Source organism: Tetrao urogallus (assembly GCF_951394365.1).
Source record: "Tetrao urogallus genome assembly, chromosome: 9".
NCBI classification, from domain to species: domain Eukaryota; kingdom Metazoa; phylum Chordata; class Aves; order Galliformes; family Phasianidae; genus Tetrao; species Tetrao urogallus.
In genome coordinates this window covers 9,037,205-9,064,902 of record NC_136822.1, presented here as the reverse complement: position 1 = coordinate 9,064,902, position 27,698 = coordinate 9,037,205, and the positions used below count along the sequence as shown (strand labels likewise).

Here is a 27,698-nt window from a genome sequence, read left to right as displayed (position 1 = left end):
GATGCATCTTATAAAAAGAGGCAGTGACAGCTTCTGCTGGGAGTACTGGGCAGAGTACAAAGACTGCAGCTAGTCTGACTGCGGAGTTGTGAAGGAGGGTACTTCACGTATGCAGTATTTGACCCTTGAATATCAAGTTCTTAGTTTTGATTAAGATATAAAACCATAATGACTTTGTATGTTTAATGTCCCTCATTCTTCTAATGGACAGAAAGGCTTATGAAATGCTAGTTTGGTTTTTCAAATGCTAGATAAATTATCTACATAATCTGAGCAATGGAGAAATATCTTGTAAACAGCCAGGACTCCCACTTCTAGATGTTAGGACACTGGTGTCTCAGAGTGTGTTATGGGATAATGCACTTTTCAAATAAAGTCAGTTAACATTCTGATCTCATTTATACACGTGTATTCCATCCTTCCATGCAATTCATGAATCTTCCTATTAGCAATTTGTAAGTACTAATTTGTGTATTTTTCATTCACAGTCCTAATTCCAGAACACTTTTTATTTTTGCTTGTCGATGTTTTTAATAACCTGGAATAACTATGGAATAGCGCTTCATATATTGCCCATATATATATATATTCCCTTGTTGACAAGGGAAATTACTTAGGGAGTACGAAGATCCATATCTGGTCCTATGTTTGTGAATCTTTGAGAGAAAGGTAGCCTTGTTGATGTTTGCCTGCGGACTTGGGTAAAAAGCTGCATGTAGCCTCCTAACTCACTGCCTTAAGCTTCAGCAAAGATGACTTAGGAAAATTTGTTTTAGATTTTATTTGAGCAAACTAGGTAATTGCACATGGTCTGTTATCCTGTCAGTACTGATGAGAGATTATTAGGTAAGCCTTGGTAACCTGGTTGCCTGTTAGGGTCTGTCTGCAAGTGTTCTGTATCCTCTCATAGATAGTCAGCAGTAAATTGAAAGCACTCTAGAGGCTCTGTTTGGAAAGCAGAACTTGATGGTGTTGAATACCCTTTCCTAGTAAATTCTGGGAGGAAGAGACTTTTAGCACTGTGAGATCTTCAATGGCTATCACGTTACGTCTGGAGAGAGAAATTCTACTGAGGTTGTGGCAATTCCGTTATTGTATAGAGGGAGATCTTGCAAGATTGGCCAGATCTATTCCAAAAGTAAAGTGTGAGGGGTGGTACCAGTTGTGAATGCAAATAATTTGGCTGCGAGAGCTTATTGTTATGGTTATGTCTATCACATCAAGACAATCCCAAGGTAAACAGGGGTGTGCTGTGTACGGCTGACTCACAAAACATGACAAGTCAATACAAGTCAAGTATATGCATGACTTACCTTTGCTCTGTACCTACCATATAGCAAACGATTCACCCTGGATTACATAATTCAACAACTTCCATTGTGTTTTCTTACATTTTAATCCCTACCCGTTACTTCTTCGATCCAGACAGGTAAAACTGAGGATAAACTGCAGCCAATGCTTCTTTTTATGATGTCTACCAAGTTGAATGAATGTAGCCAGTGTTCTATATGCTCTTTCAAGCTGCTTGTTTATGAAAATAAGTTAGTGCCGTGTTTCACAGTACCATTCAAGACAGACAAATGTAATTAAAGGCAGCTATGTGTTGTCCTCTAGTCTTCAAAAGGCATTGGTCATATTCATATAATGTACTTCCAAAAGTAAAAATTAAGGTCATAAATGGAATTTTAATGTCACTAATGAGGCTATAGAAAACTTCTTGTAAACTAGATACTTCTCTTTAATTAATTGTATTTTTTGTATAATTTGAGTTATATATGTAACTGAGTCACTGAAAAGATTTTTGGAGGTTTCTTTTGTATGTTTTTTGTTCTTCAGCAACTTTGAATCTCCACTGATGCAAGAAGTCCCAGAGCACCAAGGCAACAGCACAGATAGTTCAGGAAGCAGTTTGGGAAGCACTGTCACAGCATGTAAAAAGGTAACTTCCAAGTTTATTTTATTTTCAAAAGCATATATATCCTGGGTTACAGCTTTGCTTTCTAGCATTTACTTTTATTGAGGAACACAACATTTAACTGATGCCTAAAGAGGAAGAGGATTGATACAGAAAAATGAATTCTGGACACTGTAATGGTATATTGCAGTTTTGTGTGCATGGTCTATACTTGTCTGGCTACAAAATATATGTGTGTGAGAGGTACATTTCCCTTAAGTATTTCTCATTTTTCTCGTTTTCTGGCAAAGTATAAAAATCATAAAGAGCACAAATAAATTCAGGACTGCTCTGTGATAGCTTGCAAGTTTCAGGGACCCAGCCTGAGGGTCCAGAGCTTAGCTTCCCTGAGGTCAGTATGATACAGGGTCCTTCACGTAATAGAGCTTTTCTGCCTTCCCTAATATCTTAGTAGAGGATTTCAGCAACCAAGGAAGTAGTACAGATTTGACTGCTGCTGCTTTTATTGCCTCAAAATGGTTTTATATGAGTTATTTGCTTTAGAACATGGGGGAGGAAAGGAAGCAGTGCCTGTATGTATTTAGGATTAGTCAGGTATGACTGACAGTAGTTTATTAACGTAGGTAGTACAACTGACAATACGCGAGGGAAGTCTCTGGATGCCTTCATCCACTCTCAGGGTCAGATTGTGGCAGAGCAGTCCAAGGGAAGGCCATTACCTGATTGCAGAGAACAGGCCATCTTTCATCTCTCAGTTAGCAGTAACCATCTGAGCTCACTATTTCCCATAGGCATTATTCTAGAGCTGGTAAGAAAGCATCTGTTTACCTCAAAATATTATAAAACTTCTCAGTTCATTTAGTTTTCCCATAATTCTATTTTTTTTCTTCCTTCACTACTAACTGTAATGCTTTTGTGTTTTTTGTTTTCCAAAATAAATAGATAAACCTGATGAAGATAAAGATTTATTTTCCTTATCCTTTCCTTTCCTTCTGAAAACCACACTGTGACTCTGGGGGTTGAGTGTTGGCTGTCTACTGAAATTTCAATAAATGTAAAATCATTGAAATAAAAAAACCTCAATAGACTAATTCGTATGCTGGAATTGTGCATCTCTTACTCATGCCAGCAAGGCAAAAGACAAAACAGTAGTACTTCATTTGTTCAAAGAGTTTGCTTATTTTCAAAAAAATACATGATTTTTTACAAATGCTGCTGACTGTAATTGGAATCTGTAGAAATGGGCGTAAAATTCATAATGTTGCTGAACATCCTTCATTTCTTCAATCTGAGTTGGCTATTTTATGTAAGACTGAAGGACAGTGGCACAGCACTAAAAAGTGTCACCACTATGTCTATGAATGTTCCCAGCATGGTCACCTTCAGAAGCATTGCTTCTACAGACCTACCTTTAGCTTTTGATTTAGAGCTGCTTCATCTGTCTGATCCCTTACATTTGAACTTTTCACTGCAATACGAGTCAATTTTATGATGTTAGACACACTAGAAGAAGTGATTCACCTCTGCCAGCCCTTCTGGCAAACAGCAGGGTAGTTTGGGCTTCTTTGCAGCTTTGTCACAGTTTGTGTTGCTGTTCTTTTTGTGTGTGCGTGTGTGTGAGAGAGAGAGGAAAAGGATGCAGAATAATTGAAGTAAGCCATTATCTTTTCTTTTATCCTACATTAGTTACAGTAGTTTTTAAAGTCAGTTAGTAATTGGTGTTGGAGTGAAACTGTGAGTTCCTGCTGCAAGGGAACAGTTTAAATGGTTCACTTGCAGGTTTGAGTATTTTCACTTGGTATGAATGAGAATAGCTTCTGTCAGGAACCAAGATGTGGTCTTTTACCACAAAGACCCATCTGAACAAATGCAGAAGATGTGCCTTGTGATAGTTCATCTTATTCTGTATGTCCCACTTCCACATCTTTTTTGATGAGTAGTAATTAACCAAAGCAATTAAGATGATCAGCCATGAAGACGCAGATGTTTCATTTGTGGAGCAGAGCCTATTTAATGTTATCACAGTTAGAGATATTTAGTGTATTTTAATGTCTTATGATCTAAATTAGGGAGCAGGAAGCTGTTACGCTAAACTTGTATCCAGTATTTTCCTCTGGGAAAGAGTGACTTTTCTAATCTACACACTGCTAGAGGCTGATTTTAGTTCATTGATTCACAACACAGTGAGTAATGCTGACGGCTTAGTCTCTAGATGAGAGTGGAGAACTTTTTTTTAGAACCATGAATTACTGCTGATTCCACATTTCGTGCATGATGCAAATTCATCCTGAATTATTTTCTGAGTACAGTGATCCTGCTCTGAACCAGACATACAGCAGCGTAGTGCGTGCAGCTGTTAAGCACAAGTGTGGTCAGTGAATAAAGTTCTGCTTTCACTTGTACCACTGGAAATCAGAAGCAACCTCACTGAATTCAGCAAATCCCATGTATGCCAGTTTGAATTAGCCTGGAACTTGTCTCAGCGAGGTGACAGTGAGGAAAACTGCAGGATGCGAGGAGAAAATTTTCTTCAGTGATGCTGTTTGTATTAGAAGTGCAGGCTGTATAAAAGAAAGATGGTGAACGACCGCTGGAGTAGTACAAGTTCAGGTTTCTTATCTTTGTTACAGAGCTGCTCAGTATAGTTTGAAAAGGATCTAATTGCCAAAATGGCCATCAGAAAGTATGGGAACAGTTATATCTCTGAGGGATAACTGCTCACACTGAATTTCATTAGTTACCCAATAGATTAGGCAAGCTCACTCAAGCTTATACACAGTTGACCATTGCACTCATACATTATTGTAGTATGAGGACTTCAGTGTATTTCTTAAAAGTGTGAATATTCATGCAAGTTTGAGCACATCTGCATACTCCCATTTTACATAAACAGTTAATAAGTAGAATTATCATGCAGTAGTCAGATTTTAGAAATATTAAATTCATTTTGCCTATACTTGTTTGTCTTTGACCATGATAATATTGCTGTCTACTGCCAAAGAAGCATGCCCAGAAGTTCACAAGGATTCAGTTTATGGACTTATTGCATTACAGGAATGCATAAACTTACAGTGATCTGCATTGTGGAATGGCCCAAATTATCCTTCCTCAAAAGAAATGTTAGTGGGAAAGTTCTGAGAAATAACATATCTGTAATGATCGTAGTGCAGAAACTTGTATTTCATAAGATAGAACTTAAACTCATCCAAAATCTCATCCCAGCACTGCTTAGTCAAATGTCACCTTCTGTCCTCAGAACACCATTCAGATATGTGTAAAATCGGAGCAAGAAGCCCCCATCCATATGCTTCTGCATGCCTCCCTTTCTCACAGTGCTGTCTTTTCTGAGAAACTTCCAGAGGCATTCCAGATGACTTTGGGCCTACTTGTATTTGTTAGATTGCTGACCTCCTCCACATCCTGTTGCATGGTCTGGAGTTTATCCTATTTTGCTTTTCTCACCTATCTCCTTCAAATTCTAATTGCTGAAAATGGTCTTCTCAGACCTCCAGTAGTAAAAATGCCATTGTGGCCTTCTTCACATTTCTGACTGCATTTTCAAGTCGGTGTCCAGCACTGCTTGTGCACACATGAAAGCAGAATATAGGCTAGGGAGAACACCATTCTGCTAATGCTGCTCATCATTCAAGGTTACTAAAAATCACATAATGCCATAGCTTCCGTGTAATAATCTCTACCCTTGCCTTAAAGTATATTATGAAAAGTTGCATACAAAAATTGAATGCATTGAAAAGCCTTGAAATTAATAAATAACCCTGCAGTGACCCTCAAGCTTGACAGCAGTGACCTGACCTGAAACATTTGTTCCTGAGAGTTATTGCTTCTGATAGTGCATTACCAGTATTTGCTTCCTGAATGGAAGATAGATGTGCCAATGGTGATTTAACATCCACAGGAAGAAAAGCAGGTGAAATTTGGAATGCCCATCTCATTTCATGAATTAATCACCTACAGTATGCATCTGCTATAATCTAGCAGTTCTGAAGAGAAATATTGGTTGAGCACACCAAGTACTTTGAGAAAAAGGAGTAGCAAGTTTTTCGGAAGCTTGTTTCTGTGTGATAATTTCTGCCTATTGCAATTTCTCAGAAACTGTTTGAGATTTGGGAAAGAAAGATCAGAAGCTGTTAAGACAAACGACAAATTCACTAAGATTTTTTAAGGAAATAAGACAAAATTTGTTACTGAGAAAGCTATTTCAGTTAAAGAGGACTATTTCTTATGTACTCAAGTCATGTCTAAGAGGATATTCGAACTTCAGTCCTTGAGCTTGAGAAGATCTACGATCAGATGAAATCTGAGATCAGATATATATGTGTATGTAGGTACATGTATATGAAGATCAGATATATATGTGTATGTAGGTACATGTATATGATGGAATTCTTTTTCTTCATAAGGTTTCTGAAGATGGCACTTTTTGGAAAAAATACTTGATGCAATATTTTACCAACCAGTTTGTAATGTTTCAGTAGCGTTTCTTTATTAAAAAAAAAAAAGCTTACAGTTTATAAAGCTAGAAGGAAATTGTTTCTCTGCTATATGATATATGCTGTTTTTCCCATCTAGACTCAGAATTAGTTATGGTGGCATGAATCTATTCATACTAAGACAGTATGCTATAAAATGTATTGAGTTCAGAGTCACTGAACTATTAAACAAGATCAGCCAGCAGTCCCCAGGAAGAAACTGGTGTAGATGGGAAGCAGTCACAAGTGTTTCTCAGAACAAAGTCTGTGGACACAGTAGTTTTTCCATATTTTGTCAACCCTACATTTGTTTTCAGAAGAAATCCTATAGCAGGGCTAGATTTTGCATCCTACCCTTTTGCAAAAAAAAAAAAAAAAAAAAAAAAAAAAAAAAAAAAAAAAAAAAAGGTGCAAAATCTTTGTAGAGGGCACTGAAGGAAGGTGCTGAAGCAAGGCCAGGTGTATGGGCTCCAGTGTTCCCTGTCATCCATCCCACAGGGAGTGCAGTATTAACTATATGACTTTCTGACAAGAAGTTAAAAATTAGAGTGGGTGTTGGTCTCTGTGTGGTAATAAGCTTACTTCTGGATTGCTCCTGAGTATTAGAAAATTGTATTAGCTGGCCAGATCAGCTTTCCACACTCATTCATCTTCCCTGAGAAATGAAGAGGCCTGACAAGTTCTTCTCACTTCATAAGGAATTGATCTAGGCTTAGAAAGTAAGTGTTCCTGAAGTAGGACAGAAATGTCAATGCAAATTATGCAGTAAGATAGTGAAAAATACTGTAGATAGATTTTTTTTTTCCAGGTAGGACAACAAAGGTATATTTTGAAATATTATTAAAGCCTAAACGCTATAGTACAGCCTTTTTCCACAGTTGCCAGAAGTACGAAGAAAGTATACATCCATTTCACAGACATGCTTCTTAACATTTTTGCCAGGTATTACAAGCCATATAAATTGTTCTATGAGTATCATTGCTGTTGCTGCTATTATTTCCTGATAATAAGAATTTCAAAATAATATGAGTTCCTCTTTTTCATGGAAGAATTGTGAAGGATGAGAAAAAACATACCAAATAGTCAGCCTGTGGATTAATTTATCCAGACAGACCCATTCTCCTTTGCTTCAGAACATCCCATTACTTGAAATATATGCCTAAACTGAATTTAGAAAAGAGATGCATCAGCTGGGCTGATAGGCTTTTTGTACAGTCAGAAAGCACAGCCCCTCCAGGAGGTCAGCATACATTTCTGTTGGCTAAGAAGATTTCTCAAGTTGTCCATGTGAATAACTCCCCTTCCCACGCTTCACCATCCTCAACTATTTGTCCTCTGTACTCTATTAAACAAAACTGAATGCATGGAAAGAAACAACTTTTCAGTTTTAACACAGTCTTGTCAGCCTAGAAATTCAACCCCTGACCATCTGTGCCTCTCAGTCCCACTTTCATCCCTGATGGAAATTAGGATAAACTGGTCTAGCCTTCACTCTCTCAAAGAAAGGGCAAACAGGAACAAGTGATTCTCGGTGTTGTCATCGGTCTCTTTTGCTTGTCATGGATCTTTCTATAGTGACTCTATAAATGTAATAAAGTACAAGCCTGACTGTTTAATGATATGTCTCTTTAGTCCCAACAGATTGTACAGTCAGACTCTGGCTGTGTTGTTGCTGCACAGTTCCTGGATAGTCTGGGCACAACCAGCCCCGATCCATGAGTCACTTCCAGACTTACTGGTATTTCAAAGAAATGTGATGCCGTGCTCAAAATGACAGTCCTTTCTGAGCACAACTTTCTGCAGATATATTTCAGTAACATTAGAGGTCTGTTTATTAACAAGGCAATTTGACCCACCTGGAAACTGTGCATAGTTAATACAGAGGCAGCAAGGAATTTACTTTGATCTGAATTATCAGCCTTGCAAAACTGACTTAGCCTCTTTATGATCTGCAGATATCTAGACTTTATTTTTCTTCAAGGAAAGCTTGTGGCATGTGCTGTAAGGCTAAGTCAATACAGAGAGACTGAGCTCTCTCTATGAAAAAGCCTTGATCTAAGGGTACTGACCTAGCTCAGTATTCTTCACAGAAAGTTTCAAGTGCTTTAGCTTCTCATAGAGCAGAAAAATATTAAGAAAAAAGAGATGGTAGCCTAGGCAGTCTCAGAAATGAGGCTGCTAGCAGAATGAATTGTACAGATCTATTTTAGACAAATAGACACAGTAAATCATAAAGGCTGCAAGTTTGTATACCGTAATATAGATAAATGATCAGTTTTCCCAAAGTCTATGTTTATCACTTTAACATAGAACAAAACTCCTAGCACTGTTTTCCAATAACAGTGTTTTATTTGTTGGGGTTATCTAAGGCACCTCCTTCAAGGACTTTTAGTTCTTAGAGAAAACTGTCCAATACTTTAGGGGATATATGTCACTCGAATCCCAGGTACATTAACTGTATAAGTCTAAAGCGAATGGGAATCCCAAGTCTTGCCTCCCAAAAATATGTTTAGGCAAGATTTTTGTTGAGAGCCAACAACAGAGTTCAGGCACGGTAGGACTGAGTAAATTTTAAATTATTTTAACAATTTTTAACTATTTTAACAGATCCTCTGCAGTAATAGCCTGCTAGAATCAACAGACTACTGGCTACAGAATCAGAGGACACCATGCCAAATTGGCTTTCTGGAAGACAAGTCAGAAAGCAACTGTGCCTCAGTAAGTACACAGTGTAATCTCCTGTGGAGAAATGTCCATTGAGAGCTCTTTGAGCAGGCTGTGGGGGCGTCTAGCGTACGTGTGAAAAGAAGTCAGTGACAAACCGACTCCAAAATTATGTCAGTGCATTGATAGTTTCTGTGATTTCCAGATTTCTGCTAAAAGCAAATATCCAAAGCAAAAAATGCATACAGATTTCTATGCAGAATACATCAATAAAGATTGCTTCAGAGGTTTCCCCATATTTTCATTATGCATTGTGGTCAGCAACTAAATACAGAGAAAAATAAGCTAAAGAGTAAATCATTGCAAACTGTAACTTGTTAATGGAAAGGTTGGGAAGAACAGATGCTTAAAAGGCTGCTGAGTGTTCTTGAAGACATAGAGATACAATTAAGGAGAAAAGTCTTTCCATATTTGATGAGGAGAAGCTGCTAAAGAACTCAAATAATTTGCATTTGAAATGAAATTTAAATCTCCATGTATTGTGGTTTATAATGCAATTAAATTAAGAGCAGCTTTTGGTTAAGCTTGTATTTGGAAGAATAAGAGTTGCATTTCTTTACACACCATCTTTATGAAGATGAATGACATTACACTGCTGTGACTTTGTGTTTTATTCAAGAAAGGACTCAGGAGAGCAGAACGTTACCAGAAAGAATTACTTAGAACATGTGTTTTTAGAGATCTCAGGAATAGTATTAAAGGCGAGAGGGCTAAATGTCATGCTGTTCATTTTGGGAACTACGAGTTCCCAAAAGATACAGGGATCAAAATGTACAACTTAAGTAGTGTGTGATGGTAAGCAGCCACATAACATACAAGGTGAGAAACTGAGCAAATTCTGTGTCTCTGCTTTGGATGATGATGGGTGAAACAAGGAGGGAGATATTTGTCTTAGTTTCAGCTGAGGTGGAATTGTTTTCTTCGGAGTGTCTGATGTGATGTTATGTTTTGGTTCTAGGAGAAAAATGAAGTTGATACCACACCGATGTTTATAGTTGCCTGCTAAGCCAATGCCATTTGTAGTGAAGGGCCCAAGGAGATGGAAAGGAATGGAATTAGGACAGCTGACTTAAGCTGGCCAAAGTGATATTCCATACTGTATGACATCAAGTGGAAGGAGCTTTGAAGGAGAGAGAGTTCATCTCTCACTCTCTTCAGGTGCTCAGGGAGCTAGCTGGGCATTGGTCAGGGGATGGTGAGCAACTACTTGTGCATCATTTGTTGCAAATGTTTATATACATATATAAAGCTATAACTATTTTTATTTTCCTTTTCTCTGTCTCAGTAAACAGTTTTATCTCAACCCATAAGTTCTATTTTGCTTTTTTTAATTCTCTCCCTCGCTACACTGGGAAGGAGTGGAGTGATCTAACACCGGTGTGGTGCTGAGCCACCCTTGGGTTAAAACACTACAGTATTAATGAGCAATGTTTAGTGGTACTGATTTCTAAAACTCCCAGAATCAGACAGAGTGCAGTTTTCTGTTCTTCTGCATGTAATCTCCCAAAGAGAGATGTCACAATATTAGGAAGTATACAACATGGTTCAGTCACAGCTGGAAAGCTATGATTTGAGCAGTACCCTGAATATATTCATGACCAGAACAAGATAATCAGGCAGGTAATCAGGATTGCTTTTAATGCAAAAGGAATTTACCACAGTCGCTAGGTTTTACTATTCTGTATTTCATTCTGACAGACCCTTTTCTTATTTGAGAGGATATGCTATGAGACAAGATCTGCCATGTTACCTTCTTCTATTGCCTGCTCACTCCTTGTACAGTGTACTCAGAAAACAGCCAGATTTCCCTGTGCAGCTTTGTGAACACAGTGGCTCCACATGCGCGTTCACACACACAGTGTTCTGTAATTTTCAGAGCAAGATTTTAGTACCTAGTTCATTCTGTAATTATTGCTAATATTACTACAGTAGAAAAAAAGATTGTGCTGAAATAGAGATTGTGCTGAACTATATGACTTTTGTATTCACAAGGCAGAAGTGGAATTTACAGTTTTAAAATCAAACTGAAACATCATGCATAGAGAGCATTCATTTAGAAGCTAAGTAGTTAAATGTGATTTTGGAGCATCCCTGTTCACACCAAAAGAGGTGTTACTGTTAAATAGTTACTCTAAGTGTTATCAGCAGAACTGAAGTTTTGTTCATATTCCTGTTTGATTTACTCTAAGTGGCAATAAGGGCAGAATTTTAATTTAAGTCCTAAAATGTTACACACCTAGTGCAGTACACTAGGAAACTTTCACATGTATCATCAAACTTAATATGTAGACTGGTGCATAAGCACACTGTTTTTGTTTTTCTCCAGAATTGCTCTTTCCATCTCAGGTATGCCAGTGGTGTAGTTGGGTGGGCACAGTGCTCGAGCAAACTAGGGAGCAGGGGACACTTCACCACTGCGTGAGGATTAAGCATTAGTTCAGCATTCTGAAGTTAAGCATTAGAATGAAATGCTTTCTGAAGTAAGTCCTTTCCTGTATCTGTTATTAAATGAGTGGAGACTGCAGAAACAAAGAAGGACATGAACATGGAGCAGTTTCCCTAGTTTCTCCAATAGCCAGCAAACCAGATTGCCATTAACAGAAAATACATTCTTCTCTTTCATGGAGATTTTATAAATTGCCATTGCCAGCAGTGCCAGAGATGTTTTAAAGTTGCCATTAGTTTTGCACAATGAAAAAAGAAATCTACTACATCACTTTTCTTAAAGATAACTAGTAATACATTTAGCTATAATGTTCAGCTGTCCTTTGGAAGAGTTTATGTGTAGTTATGTCTAATCTCACTATAACTACAAATGCAACAGGAGTATATGAACACTGATTTCATAAATGTTGTGTTCATCGTCTCCTATTACAGATTAGCACATTTAGTACAAGTAAAAACAGACTCGTGCCTGTCTTACACATGCTCACCAATTGTACTAATGTTGATTCATTAAAACATTAAACACTTAGCTTTAACAGACTGCTTTTCCATAGAGAGATTTTTAAAGAAGGATGGGCATTTGAGTACATGTAATAGTCCATTAAGTTCCAAGCTATATATTATGATATGAAGATAATAAATTGTGTGAGAGGAAAAGTATTTCATATTTGTTGGACATCTTTTTCCTGGGCTCTGAAAGTAGAAAAGTATATGTGGTTCATTTTTTCATTACATCAAACTCTGGTAGTTTGTCATACTAGAAGAAATACTATCGCATCCATATTTAATCCAGTGGTTGTGGATGTCTGCAAAGATGAACAATAGAAGTCATAGGAAGAAATAACAACTAAATGTGATGTCTGTTCTCTGTCTTTATGCCAGCTCTGTGGTATGTTACCTATTAAAAGTGTTATGTGTATTTTGAGTATGACATGATCAGAGTTTGAAAGACTATCTTGCCCTAATTTTCTTTTTCTACTTTCAGTAGATGTGCAGGAACAAACTTTTGTCCAAATGTGTATTTGTGTTTACACTTAGGAAATCGAATGAGGTGCACTGGAATTTAGTGCAAGTGGACAGGGCTAATTGTGTTAGTCATTAGGACTTTGTAGGAAGAACTCTCACAGAGGCTAATCAGGAAGGGTCAGCTGAAAGAGGGATCTGTGAGCTTGAAATGGAGGCCTGGTGAGAGAGAATGAAGGTGAATGCTAGACTGTAGTGCGATGTTCTGATAAAAGGTCATAACAGATTATTTTAAATGTCCTGGAGTTGAAGTGTGCTATCCCCCATACTTCAGGTGATCCTATTAGATTTTGCTATGCTGCCTACTTGAAAAGTTTAGACTCCTTTGAAGAATTTCTACACTGGTGCTATGACGGTATGTAGTAGAACATGAGTAATTAGCAAACAATGAATTAAATTATGATTAACAATGATACTGCTTTGCAACAATTTACTGCTGCAAATTAAGTACATAGTTTTGCACTATTTTCATAATTAGATAAGTTTTCAATGTAGTTTAATTACATAAGTCTTGTTGCATTTGCTTAAACTGAGAACTTAGTCAAAATCTGTCAAATAGAATAAAGCTCATGGATTTATAAGACACAGTCAGTCATTCATAAGCTGACAAATGTGATTAAAATATTTGCAATGAGACTTTTTTGTTATCTCACAGAGAGACCCTATCAAATAAACTTTCATGCCTTTGCCCATTAGTTCCAAACTATCCTTCTCACTGGACCTATATCAAATATTCTCTGCTTTGGACCTGCTGGTAAGTAAACCTTATATAAAAAGAAAAACCTGATAGGTAGTTTGTCCCTAATTTCCTTCCACTGAGCTAAAATATGTATTTACCAATACTCAAAGTGTTTGGTTGGTTTAGGCTAGTACATGTTAGCAAACTGAAATTTCTCCTTAGATGATTTATTGTTTCGTCTTCCAGCATCATAGAATCACTGAGGTTGGAAAAGGCCTCCAAGATCATCTAGTCCAACCATCCACTTACCACCAATATTTCCCCACTAAACATTTCCTGAACACCTCCTTGGACAGTCCATTATAGCACCTAACCTCTTCAGGAGAAGAAATTTTTCCTAATATCCAATATCAGACACTACTAAAGCACAAAGTCTTAGTATTGCTCACAGAAAATTCATTTATCATTCTTCTTCAGAGATTTTAAGCTTTGTCATTTCTCTTTTTAATGCCTTTGCAGTAAGTAGGCCTTTCTGCTCCCTGGCAACCTACAAGAAACTACACTTGAGAACTGCTGCTCCAAGAAAATACAGCAACTTTTCCTTTTACAAGCAGTCCTACTCTGTTGCACTAGATGTTCACACCAGAATACTCCATTCAAGTATGTATATAACGTATATACATACACACAGAGAGTTGTATATTGGTTAGATCCACCCCAAGGTAGCATCAGGAACACATGGCCAGACTAGCAGGAGAGCAGAGGACAACCGAATGAATTTAGGTCAAATTCAGTGCTGCCAAAAGACACTCTTATTTAGTTATTGGGTCTTCTGCCACATGCACTGGTTATACAAGCCATCTCACAATTGCTGGTGGTAGACAACAGAGAGGGGAGGATGACGTGAGTAGGAAAGCAGTGATGGTGGGGACAGTAATAGGCAACTGATGCTGCCTAGAAGAACCTTAATCCATCAGTAGGTGGAGGAAGAACTGCAGCACGAAGTTGTTAGTGGGTTAGTTGAGTACGGGAGAACACACTTGGTCTAAAAGACAGGCACTAGCATCTCAAGGAAAGGAAGCAATGACTATTTTAGTCAAGAGTGGCAAGACTGTTGCCTTGGTGAGAAAGGAAGCAGACTGTTAAGAAAATAAAGATGCAGTGTAATTATGGATCATATTTTCTGTGATCTCTCTGTTTAATGAGATAATGAAGCATGTCACCTTAAAAGCTGGGTTTGCAGAACTGACTGCTCACCTTGATACTGCATAGCTTGGCCATCCTAAGCAGATGCTTAGCATCGTCAATTTTACAGCAGCTCACTATCAAGCTTTTAAACAGATTCAGGGGGAGGTTAAAGTTGTCATTATACACTAATTTGAGCTGGCTAAATCAAGGGTTTTATGGTCTCACCTCTTTTCCCAACCCCTTCATCTTTTTTACTGCCTTCACATTTGTGTAAATATGCAGCAAGTCAAGTGATATAGAAAAGGAATTGCAAAATTAAGAAATTAGATTTTCTAGCCAGTTATTCCTTGAATCATCTCACTGTGTTGTCAGGCAAATGCCAGTACTCACTGAAGTGATAGAACAAAAACATCCAGGAAACAGCTCTTATAAATGAATCCGGACTAAATGGTAGCTTATGCAGAACAGGAAAATCCTTGGCAAGGTGTACTTTAAGAAAAAAAGAGTGCATTTTTCAGTGATTAGTATTTTCTATCCTTTTATTTCACACAAGTCTTTTTGAAGATTTGACATTACGCATCTTCAGAAGTTTAGGTAGAAATATATCTATTTATATTTTACATCTGCTTTTTTGATACTGGAATAACTTCAAGGTAACTTCTTTGCAAGAATGCTGTTACTAGGCCAGAGCGTGAAAATCTGCACGCTTGCGGCACAGATCTCTTTTAGTCATGGCCTCTATCTCCAGATACTTTCCAGAGTTTCCAGAGGAGAGTTAAACGCCTTACTGAAGGATGGCGATCTAGGCTTACAGGTGATCTATGCTTTCAGAGAAAAGATTGTCTCTTCCCATGTTTGGTATTCATCAGCAAGCCAAGTATGGAAATGCATTTTTGAAACCCAAAGGAGACTTTTTGTTTGTTTTAAATCAAAACCATATGTATGCTTTCAGGCATAATTCAGGAAAATCTTTGAATATGATTTTGTGAATACTGACCACACATAGTTGAAAACATTTTCGTTTTTAATCTTGTTTGAATGAAAAAGAACATTTCCTACTAAAATTAGCAAAGACCTACTTCTCTACATAGACAAATCTACATACCAAGATGCTTACTTTCACTTGCATATACACCCTCAGCAATTTGTCTTATGGACAGGGAATTACAACAGCATTTATTATACCTTTCACTTGGTAGTTACTCAACCGTCTTCTGTAACAACATTGTCTCTTTCGGAAATCAAAATCCAGCCATTGCGTTTCAGATCTAAGCTATAATTACTAGAGATATTTTTAGTTTTAAGTTCCATCTTCCTATTCAGCCTGACAATACCTTAATTATATCCTGACAAGGAATAGGAATCAACAGCTGCAGGCTAAATTGTGTTGTTGAGTCTTGGCCCTTTCTTAGACACATGTGGGTGTTCATGCCTCTGTGGTAAGGACTAGCGCCTTCCAGAGAGCCCCTTTCTAACTCACAGAGAAACAAGGACGCCTCTTTACAATTATTCTCCACCTTACAGAACCCTGGCAGGCAGAGTGACCTCTCCGTGGAAGGGGCCAGTTGTATGCTCTGCAAAATATGTTTCTCCTTTTGGTCTTATGCCTATTAGTCTTAGAAGTGCTTATCTTTACGTATGAGCTAATATTCAGGCAGAAATGAAATATGCCTATAAAGAGTTGCACTTCCACATTTTCAACATCACATATACACATTTCTATGGAAGCTTTTGGTTTCTGTATAAGAATTTGAATGGGGGAAGATTCACAATAGCCTTTCTTCTCTTTTCTCTGTAGCTTTAGACTTTGGTGCTCCTTTATCACATTCCTGAATCTCCCGTCCTCTCTCCTGTCCCTCTGCGACACTCTCATACAGCAGTAGTGACCTATCTGTATTTAAGAGAATCAGATACTTAGCCTCACTCTGAGATGCCTACCCTAACTCTGACAAAGCTATAAGTAGGGTTGCCAAATACTGGAAGAATCATATGCAGTATTGCTGCTATATCCCCTTCAGCATTTCATACTATCATTTCATCTCTGCCTCCATGATCTGATTTCTCAAGAGCTAGGATTGTTGTGCTGCCTTCAGAGTGAACATCTATTACTGCTTGCTGCTGTTGTAAACATAGGCTCCCTGTAACATGAACTGCAGCGTGAGGCATATAGAAATTTGCTAAACATTGAGCATACAGAGCACAAGAGAAAGCAGATGGGGCATGAGGCATAAATATTTACTGGCATATTTTCTTTAAGTCATAAGTGACAATTAATTACATCCAACCCAAAGGAATAAGTCTTAATGGGAAGAAAATATTCACAGCTGGTTTTGAAGCAATAAATTATGATGAGATGATTCCAGATGATTCATTGCTTGCAGTCCAGCCATTAAAATAGAGATAGTCTCTAAAATACCAAGACCCATAAATCTACAGAGTCATTCGAGATACGCACTTTCTGAAGAGTAATTGGGACTAAGTTTAATGTATATCTCTTGCTGAGAATGCTTGAGAGGTTATAAAACATCTTTCTGACAGCATACAGTGCTTACCTTAAAGAACTGTGGCTGGGCTGGGGAAACACAAGCAGGTCACATTAGAACCTAATTTGAATGAAATTTGAAACTTGAGTGACTCACCAAGAGCAGTATAGTCTGGGAATGCTTTTGGAAATAATCCATTAGGGCTTGCAGGAGGAGCAGTTGGAAATCCCAGCTGCACATTATATAGCAATTGTACAGTTTATGGGACAAACTTTAACATAAGCAAGCCTCCTGAACCATATGCACAAGATAGTGTAGCACGTGGGGGATTAAAGCAAAGCAAACAGAGATGTGCTCAGGCACTTTAATTTGCAGTGCTTGTTCACAATAACTTTTCCTTCTCTTACAGCAAAGGCAGAGGAAGATTTTTAAAAGGCTTTCTTTTTTTTTTTTTTTTTTTTTTTTTTTTTTTACATTGTTGCCATGTTCCCAAATCCTTCTGCTACTTTCTCCCAGCCCCTTTGAGCTGTGCTAGGCACAATGCATGGTTAGCTCCATTTAGCTGCTACTGAACTGCTTAAGCCTTTCGAGTCAGCACAGCCTTATTTACAAGGCAAGTTTGCTCTGCACATACAGCCCGTTTCAGGTGTGGGTGGTCTGTCCACTAAACTCCACAGAAGTGCCTCTGGAGAGATGCCATCACTGGGGATGCTTGAGGGTGTTTAATTTTCCAAAGGAGAAATGAATGTTTACAAGTATGCTGCCTCTCTCTTGTAGGGAGGTACAAGAGCACGGTACAAAGCTGAGATAGGCACAGGATGAAAGAGTCCCACGAGCTCTCATTTCAGCTTCACTAACACAATGTGTCCTCAACAAAAGTACTTACGCTACATCCTGCATCTGTGTGAGAGCTACACAACCTCTGAGAGAAGGGCAAAATAAACTAAATGGTTAATACTGTTTGACAGTAAAACCTGTAGAGTTCTATCTATTGTCTATTTAGATGCTTGGATTCTAGAATATGAAGAGAGTAATACGATTTTTTTGGCCATCTGAGTGAAAATACAAAAGAAGAAGGGGGAAGATAAATAGACTTTTTCCACTTACATCTAGAGTGGAAAATAGTCATCTATTTATCCAAAGGACTGTACAGTAAAAGAAACTGCTGGGCAAACAAACTACAAGCAGGGAGTGCCACGGTCCTGTTTTGGTGAGAATGGACTGTTTGCTGGTTTGCAGTAGTCTGGTCTCGCTTTAGTGAGATCAGGAAGGCACCACTGTATAAAGTGGGGCATCCCTATCACAGAGACTTTTGTGTTATTTAGTTTACAGTGCAGAAAGTGTGCACAAGCTTCTTTGTACTCTGGAGTTACCACCTCTGTATCTGTACGTCCTTATGCCAGCATCTGCATTGCACGTCTAGTACTTCCAAACAGATATTTTTTAATTCCTACATTTTATAGCTGGTTCCTCTGACAGAATCATTTTGGCAAGCGTGGAAATTATCATTAGACAAGCATTACATCCAAATGCTAATGGATAATTAGCTCTGTCTTCTACAGAATGCTTTTTTTTTTTTTTTTCCTGAATTGCTATCAGGCTATTCCAAACATCTCCTATAAGACACTGATCTAAAAATCCTCTTTAACTATTTAACGGACTGAATTATACTGCGTACAAAGAAGAGCTACATTCTTTATGCCATTCCTAATCTTGTATTAATCAAACAAAAAGTTGAGCATACTAGTTATAACTGTTAGCACCTCTAAAAAGAAATAATAAAAGCCAGTGGCAATATTTAGTGAGAGAGGAGGAAAAAAAAGAAATGAAAGGAAAAGTAAATTGAAATAATTGAAATGAAAAGCAACAACTGGTGATTTTTTGTTTCCTTATTTCTTGCAAAATACATCAGAGCTCTACAAAAATTAGATGCCAATCTTTACAACACATCATTTTTCAGATGGCATTTATCTCTGTGCTCAGGAAAGGAAAACACTTGGAAATTATCTAATTGCTTTCTTCCTTCCCATGACAGCACACCAATTCAGTAGCAAGGTAGGCAATAAAACCGAGCCTGCATTCCAGTGCCACTCAGAGGTGGGTCAAAAGGAGGCTAGATAACAGTGACAACAAAAAAAGGAAATTTTAAAGTGGAGGAATGCTACAGAATATTAGCTGACATTCAGCAAATTTCAGTTGGCAGTTGTGATCAGTTGGGATCTCTCTCTCCCAGAAATTATAGGACAGTAATTTTTCCTTTATGTGCTTTATAATGTAGGAGTCACAAATCCTACTGTTCTGCTTGAAGAGGTTTGAAAGGAGCGCAAGATAGAAGCTAAAGGAGGATCAAACATTAGGCAATATGAAATTGCATGCACAAGAAAGCTACACACCCTCTTACTTAAAAGAATTCTCATTTCCTTCTCACTAGGATGTGTGTGACTGCACAGTTACATCTTTAAACAGCTGAGAAATTTGTGAGCAAGCCTGGGTGAGTGCAAAGCCCATCTGCCCTCAGACAGCTATTCTGAATGCCTCCTTGCTGCTCAGTTGGCTGCTGGCTGCAGAAGAAAAGCTCCTTTAAAGTACCTAAAATGAGCAGTTCATAACACAGATAAACACACATATCCAATGACAGAGTGAGAACACAAGGAACATACTAGGGTTGAAGTTTCTTCTATCTTCATGCCTCTTTTTCTATCAGTCCCCAGCTCAGCATCCCTAAGCTTAACTTTTGCTGGAAAAAACACCTAAATTACACATGGGTGCTTTGCCATGTGTTTTATTCTTTGAAATTCAGGAGCTTATATATACAAAATACACGTGCCCTGTGAAACAAGTGATCCACTAGAGCTGTTCACACACTGTCCATTTTATCATCACGTTATTAGTGTAGGACTTTTTTTTTTCCCTAGCATAATAAAGAAAAGCTCACCACCATCTGCGAGAAGCAGGGACAGGGGCTTCTGTGTTGCTGTGAGGTTTACTTTCTCAAAGTATCAGTGTAAGTCGGAGAATAATCAGGAACTACATGACATAGTATTTCTAAAATTACGTTAAGTGTTGCAGGAAACTGGCTCAGGCTGAGGTTTCCAGCTCCTTTTTCAGAAAGATCCAGTCAAATCCTCAACTAAATGCCAAGGTTTCTCATCTCTTTGTTCCTTTATAAATAACTGGGAGCTACAAAAGCCGTGACTTCAGTCATCACTGTAGGATCTTGTGAACTTCCTTCTGTCCACAGTAATAAGAGCCCAAATTAGGGGATGACCCTTTTAGCCACAGGGAGCACAGCAGGGAGCCTCACATCTTGTTCATAGAGTTATTCTGTAACTGCAGGCTTAAGAAACCCTTAAGGAGAGCAGATATCTTCCAAATAGAGGCTTGTCTAGGACTAGAAGACAGGTTAGACCAGAAGCATTTTCAGCTTTGTCATTTCTGACATGATAAATTTGAAGCTAGGAAATTCTTGGTTTGTTTTAGAACAAACTCCTTAGACAACCAAAGGGCATTTTTTTCTCCAGCCACACATACAAGTTGCATTTATATAGCTATGCAGAAAAAACTCAGAGCCTAGAATATAGATAATGATAAAGCTGAGGATCCAAATGACTCATGGGCAGAAAGATCTTTATTTCTGTCTGCTACTGTTTAACTAAGCAGAACAACAATTCTGCAGATGTGTGGACTGGACTGTGAGCTTGTGCAGGTGGGTGAGTGCAGAAGTACAGCTACTTTGCCTGACGTGCGTGGACGTCAGTGACATTATTGACAGTTCTGATGCTATGGTCTTCTCCAGATACCAACAGAAGATGTTTAACTGAGACCTTTCATGTTCTCTTCAGCTGATGCTGTGCAAATGTGGGTAATCTAATTTTCTAAGACTTTAGGAAGAATCAGTGTCAAATTTGGCAAAAATGACATTTCCCACTTAAAATCAAGTAAAGTAGTAAAGCATAAAGTATCTGCATTAGACAGTTTAGAAGATTTCCTGTCCTGTTTACTAAACAGTGTATCTGGGGAAGATAAATCCTAAATGGTTCTTTTTTTTTTTTTTTTTTTTTTTTCTTCATTTTAACTCCCCTAAAAGTTGTTTAAAGGATCTCTGTGAGAAAAGACACTTTATCTTTGCTATTTCATATTGGATTATGGAAGTCAGTCAGACTTCAACTAGGGCAAAAGATACATGTAATTAGGCAAAACATGGTCTCAAAGTAGAGGAAATGTGTGCATAAAGATAGCTTGACAAAGTAGTTAATTTTGTTTAATTATTATTTTTTTTTTTTAAATAAAGAGAATACCCAGTATTACAGCCACAGTAAAGAAACATAATTGCAGTTTCTGCTTGCCTGTTTACCAACAGTAATAATTTCAGGCATAAATGAGAGCAGTGAAAGAGTAAATTCCAAGTTGAGGGAGGAGCAAATAAAGGAGAAAGGGAAAGAAGGAAATTTCAAAGTTCAGTCAAGCCTTTCTTTCTAATTATGCATTGGCATTTTAGGTTTTGAGAGCATATATTTAAGATGTCAAATCAACTGACTTGATGAATCTTTTTAATGTGAGTGAACAACATATTCTCTGAGAATGGTAGGCATGGTGATTCATGATTTCATTTTCAAAGAAATTTGAGGGATCTGAGATGGTGGTATCTTAGACATTTATTTTATGGATGCTTACACAAAATAATCCTCTAAAAATAGTCAGAGAGCAAGAGAGGGCATCACCAAAGTAAACCCTTACTTATGCCAAAGCAGACAGAACTGCAGGCCCACTCCTCTCAGGAACATATTTGGCAACAAAACCTCCTCTGATGGCTCTAATAGGTTTAAATAGAGACAGAAGAGTCCAGTGTCTTCATGCAGCCTTCTCAGCCTTCCACGGCAAGACTCCATCAGCAGAAAATAAGCATTGGGCTTCAGCTTTTCACAAGCTGAGTGCCAAGCCTTGATGGTACGTGGGATGCAGGTGAGAAGATGATAGAAGGATGAAGGGTGGGCTGCCTTGATCAGGAGACAGACTGTGTGACCACCAGTGCTGAGAGGGAAAAGGAGGAACTATTGCTTCTACCCCACCAGCATTCCTGCTACTCCCGTGCAGCACACAGAGTAGTATCTGATGCACTCGACACGCCACGCAAAGCTACCATTCTGCATGCTAGAGATTAGGCTGTAATTTCCAATCATAGCACAGCTTGCAAGGAAACACAGACAGTGTGAGCCCATTTGATAATTTCTGGATGGCATCTAATTTTATAATAGTTCAGGTGTCCAAAGATAAAAGTACCTACATGTCTCATGAATATAGGTGGTACTGGGAGACTGTAAGTGCACTGTATAGATGTGATTTCAAACTCGCCTGCACAACAGAGAAACGAGACATTGCCACAGCTACACCAACATTTTACTGAAGGAAAAACATCCATCAGAGCCTCTCAAGATGCTAAAAAACTAAATTTGAAATATTAGCACAAGCAAGCAGGCTTTTTTACTTTTTTAAATCCCAGTGCTCACGTAGCCAATCAGAAATTCAGCTGTTTACACACCACTTCATAAGCACGAGAATGCATAATGCTTCTTGTTTTAATCATCTTGTTGCTTCAGAACTCTACCTATTTATAACCTGTGTAACAGCTGGGGCCGAGCTGTCCTGGAATTCATAAAAGTGTGTCTGAGCAGACAGATGCTATGCAAGTCTCCTTCAGCAGAAACAGAGGTCAGTCCTTACAGATTTAGTTTGACATGACTGAAGATGTTGGCAAACCATGTGTTATCTTGATTATAAAACTTCAGACAGAAATTAAGAAAACAGATTCATGAACCACAATGGGAACAAAGCCCGCAGCAAAAGATTGAGCAAGGGAAGCTGGAGAATTGTCCCTTGGTTTGAAACATGTTTGCTGATTCTGGACTAATTTTTGGCAACTGAAAGTTTCAGTGATTTCTATGAAATCCTTTCTCTAGAAGCTTCTAAAATTTGGAAGTGCTCTTCTATGAAGTTTTATTTTTGGCTTCCTAGAAGCAGCCCTGTAACTGGCTGATTGTTCTGGTCTGTACTGAGATTTCAGTAAGAAGCACTAGCCTGCCTGGCTGAGCAGGAGGTCAAAGGAAGCAGTCAAAGAAGGAGCAGGACTGGCTTCTGTGCCACCCACAAACTGGTCTCACATCCATACTTACTATTTTGCTCAGGAACAGATCCTCATGGAAAATAATATCCCCTGCAATGGTCTGATTGAACCATAATTTTTCCATGCCAACATCTTTATGCACAGGAAATTGAAAAAGACAAAGTTAATTTAAATATAACTAAATTATTGCATCGATTATGGCTTATTGTTTTAGATTTATCACTACTTTATTCAGACTGGCCTTAAAATGAGATTTCTCAGCTTTGTTAGCTGCCACATTCGTATTATCTAGTCCTCTGAGATTATGCTTGACATTTAAATGGGCAGAGAAGCAAAGGCAGTAAGCAAGCATAAGGCCTAGCAAGAACTTAATTTAAGAGGAATAATGTTCACATAAGTCTTTATGGGAATGTACAGAACACAAGCAGCCTCTTTTCAAGAAAGATCTACCAAGCCTAAATATTAAAAAAAACTTCCTAGGATCCCCAAAATTATGAAAAGATTTAATTAATCATTATTGAAAGGGTAACCTCATAACCCTTCAGAACACTTATTAAGAAATCATCTTTTCTTTTTCGTATTTTCTTTGACTTCCTAAAAAAAAAAATTAATCATAGTTGAAATTCCATAGAAATTACAGGATTCAAGAAGTGCCATTTTTAAGGAACAGTCAGCTTAATACTTAAGGGGCCCATGCAGCAAGCTACAGAACAAAGCGCTCCAAGTGCTTTCATTTAGCTTTACATTGGAATAATTCATTCAAGCAAAAACGAACGCAAGGAGGCCTTGCAGATCAGTGCTTTGATAAGTATCAAAACAAATGATCTTCAAAGAAAACCTAAAAATTGATGTCTGCATTGCTAGAATTGCTAGCAAAAGGCTTTTTGTTGTTGTTTTTGCCATTGCAGTAATTGTAAAAAAAAAAAAAGTAAATGTCATCAGTCATTTTCAAAGAGGAAAAAATTACTGAAAATTTCTTGTCAAAATACATTGCCACTCCTTCTCTGTTTCCTGTGAGTTACAGTTTGCTTCAACTCAGATAGATGAAGTAAAGCAATATTTTTATCTTGAGCTTTTGTTGACTTCAGCTCCAAAGGGAGCCCAACGTGCAGCTGTACTTCCTACAGAACAGATACTTTCCATTCCGGTGAGCAATGACTTGGATGAAGTGTATTTGGTTGCTGTGCTGTGCGGAAATTATGGGGATTTAAACTATCTTTCTGAAGTCAGACTAACCTAGCTCTAATAAATGTTCAGAGCAACTGTATTGTTTTGTTTTTGTTTCTTTGTGGGGGGTTTTTGTTTGATTTTTTTTTCACTTTTACATAGAAGAAATTAAGATGAGAAGAGCTAGCATTCCAAAACTGCCCTCACATCACAGTCATTGCTAAGAGCAGAAATGGGATCAGAAACTCCATTAAATTCTTTAAAAAAAAAAAAACTGTCAAAGCAGTCATAGTTACTGTAAAATTTCACAACCCTCCGCACAAACTGTACCCTTCCATTTGTACTCCAAAAAAAGTGATGAAGTGCTCAGTAAGATACTAGCATATCAGAAACAATAAACATCTTGAGAACAGAGGTATGAGATACAAGGTGGAAATAAACTCCAAGCCTTTAATTTCTCCTTTTCTGGACAGGCCACTGTCTGTAATAGATGCTTACTTTTAAAGTGAATGAAATCACTACTGAGTGTCACCAGGGCATGCATAAGGTGCAGAGTATAGCACAGTTTGAACCTGCCTTCTGTGCTACAGAAATACAGTCACTGTTTCAGTTTTTTGCCCTTGAGGACTGCATTCTCATCAGTTCTCAGAATGAGTTTGTATACAAAACTGCTACCAGCCTTCGGCTCACATTTGTTCAGCTTTCCTATGACACATTTGTGTCCCACATATCCTCAAGGCTTTGGCATTTAAACCATGTTTTTCCTCTGCACCCAGAGACTGCCTGCTCAGAATTTTTTCTTCTGTGGTCTCCCCTGAGGCTAATTATTTTTTTTCCCCCCATTTCTGTTAGTAGGAAACTAAACATGAGGTTTGTGGGCACATTACAGTGCAGTCTCAAAGTATTTCCTCTAACTCCTGCTGGGCTGTCTGAATTGGCACCCTGCCTATCCAACTAGGCTTTTACTATGAAAGAAGACAGGAGAGAGGACAAAGGAAGAAGAGCAGCACAAACCAGGGATGTAAAGCCCCGTCAGCTTAGTTTCTGAACAGTATTTACATGGTTATACCAAGCAGCACAGCACAGAGCATAGCAAGTTCTGCACAGTTCCCTGCAAAACCACATGCATGCACAGAAGGCCTGTGCATAAGCATATGGCACCAAATCCAGGCTGCTTGTGACCCTGGGGCAGCTAGACCAGAGCTGCTGCTGACCAGCTGTACGTACATGGGAGCAGGCATTGTTTGGGCCACCTGAATTTTCTCTTCACAACATTACACGTTTTTGTACTTTGTGCAGTTGTACTCCACTGATTGAAAATTTCAAGGCAGGTTAGAAATTAAGAAATTGTGCTGAAGTGCCCTTTAAATTGCAAAGTCACCAGCTCGGATATTAGAAAACAGTAGATGTGAAGTTCTCTGCCTTTGTAGTTGTGGGCCTTTTTGAAGTCTTCCTGCTCAATGATTCAGGTGTAGATCCTGTGCTGTGCAAAGGTGGGCATATAAGGAGATAGAAGTAAGGTTGCATAAAGCCATCTGTATACAGTCCTAATTTTCAAATCTCATTTCTTCAGTTTAAATTCATTTATTTTTAAAATAGATATTGACATTTTATTAAGATATACATATATGGATTTTATGAAAAGAAAAAACACCTCCTGCAGCACTTTAAGCAAGTTTTGCTCACATCCCTTTATGGTGAAGGACAGAGTACAAGACTGTGGCTCTGACTTCTGTGTACCAGTGAGGAACTTGGGACAGAACTTATCCCAGTGAGAGGAGCAAAGTAGTGGGTTTTCAGTTCAACAAGAAGCTAGAAGAACTTCATAGGAGAAAAGGGACCACGTATTTCAAAGTTGCTTGTCTTCAAAAGCTACCAGCAGCTTTTAGCCATTACAACACTGTGCCACCAGCTATTGCTGTTATGGTAGGATAAGCCCCAAGTTAGTATTTCGGCATAGAGGTGGATTGAAGACGACTAGACTTTCATCTTAAAAATACTAGGTTAGTAATAACATTAAAACAAAAAGAAACTCTAGAGCTTGTTTAAATCTCACCTAAAGCTATAAAACATCTCACAGGAAAGAGTGTTTCCTTTACTACCAAGTGTTGAGATAGACAATCAAAGGAGGCACTAACACTTCTTAAAACAAACAGCAAAAAGTAGTTCAGCAGTTTCCTAGCTAGTGAAAATAGCACAAAACTGAAATAGATATCACCCTAAGGTTTATAGTTAGAAAAAATAGTTTTAAAAAAGAATAGATACTGTTCTTAGTAAATTCTTCAGAGTTTCTTCATTAGAATTATTGAGATTTTTCATGTAGGAACTTATTAATAAAACAATAATGCCAACCCTGACGAATACTGCCTGAAACAAAGTAAATAAAAGCAAAATGGACTACGTGCTTCCTTCCTTGTCTTCAAGCTCTTTGCATCAGTACTCAGAAACAACTTGAAATTACTCGACTCTTCCAGAGCGCGAGAACAGTGTTTCACTTCCAGCAATTCCTTGAGGCCACATGCCATCTGTCAACGAGTAAAATGCATTATATATTCTCTATATTGAATACTTAAGTACTTGTATATAAGTTATTTCTTACTATTCTTAATACTCTTAAAATGCAGACAGTGGGTGCTGAGGTTTCTGCATAGTTTCCACACTTACACAGGAGTAGATTTCAGCACCTGACATTGTTGGTCGGGAGAATTCACCCTTAAGAGTCACAGAAATCCTCACCCAAAATAGGAAAAAGGAGAAAAAGCCTTCCACGTATCTAAGTTCAATATGGTCCTGGAAGAGAAGAGCTTCTTGAAAACCAAGGCTCAGTATGTTGGTGTTGATAAGCTGCCTGGCCCTGACCTAGCTGAAATGCCTGGAGAGTTCCATAAGGGGGTGCTGGGCTATCCACCCCCAGTCCATCTCATTTATGTACAAAAGTCTGCAGAGCAAAAGGAATAATGTGATAGTGTATTAAATGGCTTCCAGATCCATAGCATGCCACTTTCAGTCAGTATTTGGGTGCAATAGGACAGCTTATCAAAAACAAAGTATTGCTCTCACGTGAGCAACTAGGATTTCCACCCTGAAAACATGACTGGACTGAAAGTATATTATATATAACTATTAGGTAAGCAGAAAGTGGAGTTATTTTTCAAGCTAGCCTAATCTTCAAGCACTTCTAGTAACTAATCAAGCATCTCCAATAACAGATATCCTTACAGTGAATTTCCCAGACGGCAGCAGTGCTGCAGAACCTCCTAGGATGGAGCTGTACAGATAATATATGATGAAATGATCATCTATCCCCCCCCCCCCCCCCCCCCACTTGCTCAAAGTGGGGCTACTCTCCAAACAAACAGTAAAAAAAAACAAACGCACACACACATAGAAAGTAAATCAGTCCTTCAGCCCTTCACTGGTGTGAAACTACTTCTGTGTAGAAATTGCCCACAATTAAACCTGT

The 27,698-nt window shown here is 38.2% G+C and overlaps 1 protein-coding gene across 1 annotated transcript in view; it reads left to right on the top strand.

The window, feature by feature from the left end:
- Window positions 1–1,840: 1,840 nt before the first annotated feature.
- SPHKAP (SPHK1 interactor, AKAP domain containing) overlaps window positions 1,841–27,698 on the top strand; it is a gene marked incomplete at its 3' end in the record, with an annotated part of 49,918 nt that continues 24,060 nt past the window's right edge. Inside the window, exons 1-2 of the mRNA XM_079539990.1 lie at window positions 1,841–1,939; window positions 9,013–9,123. Coding sequence (XP_079396116.1) covers window positions 1,856–1,939; window positions 9,013–9,123 — 195 coding nt within the window. The 5' untranslated portion in view covers window positions 1,841–1,855. The remainder of the gene's footprint in view (window positions 1,940–9,012; window positions 9,124–27,698) is intronic.